Source organism: Rhamphochromis longiceps, linkage group LG3 (genome assembly GCF_057381845.1).
Source record: "Rhamphochromis longiceps isolate RC_006_pf linkage group LG3, R_longiceps_female_GT1.1, whole genome shotgun sequence".
NCBI lineage: Eukaryota > Metazoa > Chordata > Actinopteri > Cichliformes > Cichlidae > Rhamphochromis > Rhamphochromis longiceps.
Window position 1 is genome coordinate 28,143,405 of NC_140559.1, and position 9,128 is coordinate 28,152,532.

At 38.2% G+C, this 9,128-nt stretch overlaps 1 protein-coding gene across 2 annotated transcripts; it reads left to right on the forward strand.

The window, feature by feature from the left end:
• Window positions 1-2,784, forward strand: LOC146673800 (type-2 ice-structuring protein-like). Of its 2 annotated transcripts, none has more exons than XM_085402334.1 (6): window positions 1-227; window positions 307-383; window positions 1,418-1,527; window positions 1,617-1,745; window positions 2,204-2,312; window positions 2,462-2,784. In XM_085402334.1, exons 1-6 carry the CDS (start codon window positions 16-18, stop codon window positions 2,527-2,529), a joined length of 705 nt encoding a protein of 234 aa, XP_085258460.1. In that variant the 5' UTR covers window positions 1-15; the 3' UTR covers window positions 2,530-2,784. The 2 variants fall into 2 exon arrangements, with proteins under 2 accessions (XP_085258460.1, XP_085258461.1); XM_085402335.1 differs by having other exon boundaries at window positions 83-175.
• The last annotated feature ends 6,344 nt before the right edge of the window (window positions 2,785-9,128 follow it).

The following is a 9,128-nucleotide window of genomic DNA, read 5'->3' on the forward strand; positions in this document are numbered from 1 at the left end:
TTATCAGTTCCATACATGCCACTCCTATTTTTGTGGAGACTTGCTTTAAGTATAAATAAAGGACGTTCTGGATGCCCTGGGCGGTTTTTCTGTGTCTCATCTGTTGTGCACGTCAGTGCAAAGCAGATCGGACTGTTGACTGCCCATGCACATGTAAAAAATAGATATCTGAGTTGTGAGTTTCTTTATCTTCTAAATAATTTTCTCTTCACAATATTCTTCAAAAGGTTTGTGACAGACTCCCAGATTATCTTGTGTCCTTTCTTTAATGAACTGCTAGACATTTTAGATTTTCTTTTTCAACAGAGATACTAACATTACCATGAAGCTGCTGACTGTGGCTGCACTTCTTTGTGCAATGATGGCTCTAACCATGGCTGTTGGTGAGTATTGCAGCATAATCTATCTATCTATCTATCTATCTATCTATCTATCTATCTATCTATCTATCTATCTATCTATCTATCTATCTATCTATCTATCTATCTATCTATCTATCTATCTATCTATCTATCTATCGTGTCTGACTGCTGCACTTTCACAACCTTAAATAAACCACTAATTTCACTGAAATGTAGGTTGCTTCTCTCAGACTCATCTAGTGGATAGTAGAGTCTGCAACTTGTAGTACAAAAGATGTATTCAAGTGTCTTGCTGTTATAAAATCTATACTTAAATCACAAGTAGACCATGCTTTTGTGATCCGTGTCCTTCATTGTTGGAACAAATGCAATAATTGCAGAATCACTTCCTAAAACAGATTTTCAAAGACTTGTTTCTGACTGATTTTACAGTTATTATTGACAGTTTGTGTTTTGAATTTTGCTTCTTTTTTCCTTTCTTGCTACCCACCTTTGTTTAACCACTGTTTGACTTCCTGTTTTATTTCACATTCCTTTCTGCTTTTGGTTGTTTGTTAAAGCACTTTGTAAACTTTTTTAGGGTAACACACACACACACACACACACACATATGAATATGTATATATGTGTATATGTATATGTGTATATATTTATGTATATATGCATATATATCGCCTCTGTCAGTGCGCCCCAGGGTGGCTGTGGCTACAATGTAGCTTGCCATCACCAATGTGTGAATGTGTGTGTGAATGTGTGTGTGAATGGGTGGATGACTGGTTGTGTAAAGCGCTTTGGGGTCCTTAGGGACTAGTAAAGCGTTATACAAATACGGGTCATTTACCATTTATGTATATATATATATATATAGCAAGATGCTAGCAGGCAAGGCATACATGGAACGTACGTGTGTGTGTGTGTGTGTGTGTATATGTGAATCACTTAACAAATATTTCACTGTCTACTTGCATGACTTGTCAGTGATTGTTTATATCATGATTAAAAAATACAAAATCTGTCAACCAGAGATACATGTACAACTATTCATTTGCTCCCAGCCAACAGTCACCTGGTCAAGAGGTCCAATGGTTGTCCTTATGGTTGGACTCGCCACAGTGATCGCTGCTTCTACTACGTTCCAACAACCATGAGTTGGGCAAGAGCTGAGGTGAGTTTCTTTTTCTTTTCTGATTAAACCACTTTTAACTGTTACTAATTACATTAAAAATTTCTGCTCTCTGTCACTCTCCACTGAAGAGAAACTGCTTGTCCATGGGGGCAAACCTTGCATCAGTGCGCAGCAGCAGTGAGTACCAGATAATTCAGGGACTGACTGCCCATCATGGCTACCCCCAAACTTGGATTGGAGGAACTGATGCACCCCAGGTATTTTGTTTATTATTAGACAGTATTTGTTAGGTGTCTAATAAATTCAGTCAGAACCACTGTAGTCAAAATTATTTTTAAATTTCCACCTGCAGTGATTTATATCTAATGGTATGGCATGGCTATGAAGGTACCTGGTCTTTTCTGTGCACATGTTGGAAGCCTAAGTCAGGGGAAGGAGCTAGAAGACAAAACACAACAGGCATAAATGATAACCTATACACTATGTCAAAATTATATGAACGGCAGACCTGGGGTTTAATTGGATTTAAATATGGGTTGTAGACAATAGTGAAACTACCATTAGGCTAAAGGAGCTTAAAGAGCATGCCCAGTGTGAGAATTTCCAGTTTTTACATAGAAGGTTGCGTGCTCAAAGTCAGATGATCTGCTAGAACTGTGGCTATGCTTAACATTTTCGCCGCCCTGAACTAATGTGTTCAATTTCTGTCTTCTAGGAGGGTATTTGGTTGTGGAGTGATGGCACCGGTTTTCACTATTCACTCTGGTGCCCAGGAGAGCCCAATAATGATCGCAATCAGCACTGTATTGAGATGAATTATGGAGGTAATTTAGAAAACAATAATTAACATGATTGCTCAATGTGTTTGAAAGGTTTACGTGATCTAAGATAGAAGCCATAAAGGCTAATTAACTAGAGTTTAGGTTTTTGACTTTTTTAACATTTTACTGACTTCTACTTGTGAACCTTTCAGGTTCCAAGTGCTGGGATGATCTGTGGTGTGATGCTCATTTGCCATCCGTCTGCGCCAAGAAAGTCTAATGTTTCTTGGACTGACACTGATGTATGATGGTGTTTGTGTTTTGCTAGCTCTTACTTTATTTTATTTTGCAGCATTATATCTTTCCTCTCTACAGCACCCAAAGAAAATCAACAATCAACTCAAGTTGGGCTGTCATTAAGGCCTTGTGACTTTAGTGGGAGCAGACTTGTTACGAAAGGATTGATTTTACATTTTTCTTCTGCAAAGAAAACTGTTCTGTTCTTTCTTTAACATTAAAGCGTCAAGCAAGCATATCTCTGTGTTATGTCTTTTGTTTTGAGGTGTATATACATATTTACCAGATACATATATTAATATTTGTCTACTCTTTTATACATGTGTTAGTTCAATTACCAACTTTTTAAAAACTCATCACACATTCAGCAAACCTGGGGAAAAAAGTGCTAAGATTTGTTATACAAGTTTGCATTACCCATTTATCCTGCAAGCCCATAGATTTATATATGTGTCTCCATAAGTTGATTCTGTTCATCTGGACGTTGCTAGTGGAGTCAACACCAGAAAACTGGAAGAAAATAGACCAACACCTATACCACCACAGGCAGGCACTGTTGGGAGGCAAGTTACAGGGAGGAGTGCCCAGAGAGGGCAACTCAGTTAAATACACAAAACACTTCTGTGTTAAAACATTTAATCAGGCTAAAATACAATTTAACAAGCCTAAGCAAGACAACAACAATGGAGACCTAGAGTATATTAAAAAGCAGGAAAAAAACTCCTGGGTCCACTCTACTAAATTGCTGACCCCATACTCAGCCTGTTCTCACTCCCGAGGCGTAATATAGTGACAATTTATCAAGTCCTGAGGAACGTGAAAGATGACCTTCTGCGTTCTTATGCTACACGCTGGGTTATGGATGAAATCCAGCAGAATGACACTCTGCTGTAATAGACGTTCCAGCCATGTATTCCAGCCCGAACCCTAAACTTATCCCTAACGCTAACCAGTGCTTTAATGACGTTAGATAGTGTTTTCCAAAGCGATCTAAGTAAAATGAATGTACGTGTGTAGATTAATTCCAAACAGTTCTCATGTTTAACCCAGGCAAGGAGTGACTGACTGAATTCAGGCCAATCTTTTTTTTTTTTTTTTTTTTCTTTTGTTTGTCCAGTTTGGCTCTTTTGCCATCAGAATTATTGTCTAAAGGCAAAGAAAGATGCCCAACGGATTTACTTTACCAAATGGACCATCCCAGCCTTGCCATAATGGTCTATTTGATTCACCTTTTATTGTTTATTTTTTATTTTATTTTCACTTCCTAAATACGGGACAGACTTGACTGGGGAAAAGAAAGAGGGGGAAAAAACAGCGGAGAAGAGGGATGGTGATAAAGGGCAAAAACCAACAAAATAAGCAGACAAAAAATACATATATCAATCACCTGGATCGCCTGTTGAGAAAGAAAAAAGAGAAAACAAGCAAAAAAAAGAGAGCAATATAATAAACAACATCATCATGATAATGTGAATATAACCATACCATATGAATATAACCTCCATACCTTGGAGGACCTGAGATGACCCTAGAGAGGTGGCGTCTGATACCCGACCTGACATATAGACACAGACATACAGGCACACACAGATGCAAACATCCATTCCCACCCTCATGCTCTCATATGCAAATACTCAGCACTCATGTGAGAAGACTCCAAACCTCCCTCTGCCTCTGTGGGATAAAATTGAGGCACAGGCAGCCAGAAGGGGGCAGAGGGGGGGATGCCTGACTTTGACTATAGTATATACAGTAAGGTATAAACGAGAAGGTATAAAATGTCACTGTATGTGTATTTGTGTGAATGTGTATAGATTTTTTAAAATTTTCTTCATGATATAACATTGTTCAGACATGCCCTGTAAGGACAAAATCATTTCTGTGGGAATTTCCATTCAGATTATGTCCAATTTATGTCCGCATAAATTTAAAGCATGAAAGGCACTCCTTAACTTTCATAAAATCATAATCCCGTGCATATCTGACGTTTTAACCAATCAGATCACAGATCGAGGAAGCGAAACTGATGTCATTGCTGATCATTTCTGAAAGCAGACTGGACAGACTGCATTCACTCATGGAGTAAGAGGCACAAACACACCTGAAAGTGGCTTCATAGAAGAAGAGGACACGCTTCACTCAGCTGTTCACACAGTCGGTGGTTCTGCTTTGATGTGTGACCGATATGTCAATTGAATAACTGGGAAGTTTGAGTGCAGAAAGAAGCACACGAAGAAGACTGGAGTCTCTGAATCTTTCTCTTTGAGACTGTGGACCTGCTGTTATATATACATAATGAGGATTTCATGGAGTCTTTTCTCTCTGTGGGATGTGATCATCTGCTTGAATTTCTCTAAAGGCAAATACATGTTTAATTTTCACTCCATTTGACCGTTTGGAAATCATTTAGCTGCTTAAATACTAATGCTGCTGCTTGTTCATAGCACAACATTGTTGAGTTTGTAATCGGGTAGCGGAGGCGACGTCTGGGTTCAACAACAGGCTTTACAGCGGCACTCCATCTTGTTACCTCTACTTTCTTCTTCTCCCCTCTCTCTTATCCAGCCTCATTAGCGGCACCCCTGGTCTGACAGGGTAACAGCATGTAATAATTTTCCTGTATTATAGAACCTTGTAAACACAACAAACATGTAAACAAAATGAGGAAGCACATGCTCTGACACATTGTGGCATTGCACACAGTGTTTTTAACGGCTTTATGAGCAGAAATGCAACACACCCGGTTCCTTCCTGAAGCTAGTTATCAGTTGGCACATTGATCTCACTACAGTCAACATTTAAGAGTTGTTTAACTCGAACTGCTAACATTTCATCGCCTCATACTAACCAAACAAGCTAAATAAGAACAGATTTTTATTCTTTAACATTTCATCACAAGTGTCGCAAACGATTTCTTTTACTTTATTTTCAGCAGCTGTTTTCACTTTTTACCCTCCCAGTTTTCTGGATTTACATGATTTACATTTTTCATCAGCTGTTGAAACTTTTGCAGATAAACTAAACACAGCAGAAACAGTAACAACGGCAGTTCAAGTGTAACATGTTACATATTTTAATAATAAATGGCTCTGAAATCATGTTAGAATAAAGAAACCAATCATAAAGTTATTTAGGTCAGGTGATGACTGTGTGGATGTGTCACTGGGAGTGGAACTGATATAGTCTCAGTGTGATAATGATAAAGGTGAGAGGTCATTCCTTCTTGTTTTGTCAGTGTTTTCAGCAGTTTGATTGTCTCTTTGGCTTTATTCTGACCCGCGTTTCTGGATTTACACAGTTGTGTAACAGATGAAATGTTCTGTTTTACAGATACGTCACACGGGAAGTGAAACCTCAGTTTTACAGGTAAGAACATTGATAATCTCCCTGAAATTGTTTAAACAGGCTTTCTGTTGACAACTTGACAACTTCTGTGTGCGTGTGTGTGTGAATGGGTGGATGACTGGATGTGTAAAGTGCTTTGGGGTCCTTAGGGACTAGTAAAGCGCTATATAAATACAGGCCATTTACCATTTACCATTTAACTTCACTGAATCTTTTATTTATTTAACTATATGTTTATATTTCTTTTCTTTTTATTTGGTTGTGACTTATTGTGTCTTTTGACGTCTTTCTTGGCTATTATAGGACTTACTTTTCTGGTTTATTTTACTTATTTAGGTGTACTTTGTGAACATCTCTGAAAGGCTTAAGAAATGAACCTTATTTACATTTAAAGTTCCCTCATTTATAGTAGGCCTCTGTGTCTGATGGAATTTAAAGACTTATATGATATTTTAAAATAAAATGTCATGGAAAAGGACATAAGAAAATTTAAACTGAAGCAAGAATTGTATTGAACTGCAGTTTGTACAGGATAAACAGTGTAAGTGTGGTCATTTTCTTTACTGTTTGGCTCATGAAGACGTAAAGGTGGTCTATGACATTTAAATGACAGCAGATTAAATGATGGAAAAACAGGCAGTCTTCAGATAGCACTTTCATTTCATAGCCAGCTGTTTGTGCATGTCCAGTAAATATGCATGAACCCTGTTTAGTTCTATAGGACTACAATTTCCTTCACTATCATTCTTCAATTTTGTTTTTGGGGGGCTTGCCATGATAAAACACAAGGCAGCTGCACCTAAACTTTATTTGCACGTCTTCCAATGAAATTCCATTAAATGAACAGTAGATGTCAGTAAACACTGACTGTTCTCATCATTCAAAGCACATCCGGTGATTTTACCTCGTGTGATATTTCAGACTGGATTTCGCTGCACATTTCTTACAAATCATTAACGTTTTTTTTACTAACTAATCTTTAAATTATGAGGGTAACTATAGCAACATTCAGCAGTTGTCCAATGTGAGTAATCCTTCTTCCCAGCAGCTCCTTAAAACTCCGTGAGCATATGTGGTGTATTTATCGCGATGTCATGTCATAAAAACACCAAAATACATTATCTTAGTGTCTCTAGTAACAAACAACTAAGTAATGCATAAGCACATTTTATGCAAAACTTGTATTTTAATCTTTCCACATATAAAATCATTTGTTCTTTTATCCTTTAATTTTCTTGATATTTTTGACCGTTTAAAGGACTAAACTGACTGCTTGAGAAAAACAGTACCAGAATCTGGACACTAAATGTCACAGCTATTTACACCACTGGTTACATACTGGTCTGAGCATGCCCACGTTCTTTTCAGCATCTCTTCTCTCCCATGTGTAGTAGTCTAAACATTTGTTAGGTTATATATATTTTAAGCTAAGAATGTTAAGAAGTGTGTGGAACCATATATTATATTATATATAATCATGTGGAACAACCACATGAATATATGGTCCACCAACAGGATACTGGGTGACACACAGAGAGACCAGAAGGATAGACACAACAACAATAACTGAGCTGAACCTGACCGTGTTGATGCTGCTGAAGCTGTGAACCAGGATCTGGTCCAGCCAGCAGGACATGACTCACAGGAAGCTCACAAACTGCCCACACAGAGGAAAAAACACACTGGGGATCATATCCACTGTGACCCTCCATGTTCAGGCTCCACATTCCTCTAAATCATAGGTGTCAAACTCTGGCCCGCGGGCCAAATGTAATTAGGCTGCGGGCCAAATTTGGCGAAGCCATACCAAATTACTATCAGAGCTGGCCTACTGGTATTATACAGCTAATATATATATTGTTTAGTATTAAGCTTTGCTTATTCCATATTCAGTTTTTCAGCAAAACGTGTTTGAGTCCATAAGAAAAGATTCATTCTTATATCTGGAGGAATAAATATATTTCAATAAATATTAACATTAGCCCGCGACTTTGTTCCAGTTTTGAATTTTGGCCCACTGTGTATTTGAGTTTGACACCCCTGCTCTAAATCCTCATTTAACACCACATTGAGCCACACCATCTCAGGCACCGCAGCCACACCCACCGGCTTTACAAACTGCACGGATTAAATGTGCATGTTTGATTACCCCGGCTTTATTGCTTTCATTATTGTGTTCGGTGTTATTTGTCACCAAGGTGATATCAATTTCCAAGACTGTAATTGTTACAGCCGGTGCGGTTTCACCTTATTTACCTGGTCACTCTTTTTTTTTTTTTGTCGTCTCATCCTGTTCTCGTCACCATCTCATAACTGACTGATCTCAGAGCAACGCTTGCTTTAATAAAGTCAGCATCCATCAAAGGTTTTCTGAATGGAATATCATGGAGGAAGCTGTTGCTACAAAAACGTTGTGTTTAAAAAGACAAAATCAGAGCAAGGTTGGCTTAAAGGGGGAGGAGCCAGAGCAGCTTGTTACAAGCAGAGTGTCTGTGAAGGTTCTCTGTCATCCCGGTCATCGTAGTAAGGAGCTTGGAAAGCAGAGGTTAAACTGAGCGATCCTGTTCCATGTAAAACATTATACTGTACGTGTGCTCATAACCAGAGCATTTTTTAACACTAACAGTAAGCCAGCAGGGCTTTCCCTTTCAGTTGTGCTATTAGGACACATGTTTCATTTCACTCAGTGTCACAGCTGTACTTACTAACTGTACTCTCACTGATGTTATGGGGAAATTTTGGACCCTGGGCCTGTACCAGTGTCCAAAAATAACAGTCATTCTGAATGTGAAGCTGCTCTAGTCAAGTCCTAGAATAAAACATGGAAATATGGCGTTTTATTCGAGCACTATGAAAAAACAGACTATAAATGTGAATGAATTACTTGGTGTGCTCCAGCTGTATTCTGGAGCGATATCCAAAAGTTAGTGAGATTTTGTTTTTTTACTAACACTAGTGATGTGTGGATCGATACTGAAATATCGATTCCTCCGATACCATTCATTTATGTTCTAGAATCGATTCTCACATTAAATAATCGATATTTTAGTCATTTAGAGTAAATTTGTAGTTTATCATTAACAGGAACACTGTGGAAATAACCTATATCATTCGGATTGTCTACAATTGGAAGGAACTCCTCTTCCGCCTTTCATAGTCATATGCGAAATATGGCTGTATAAATGTGGCAGCCCCTTGGTGTGCGCATAATTGGAGTTATGTGCGGACGTGTTTTAC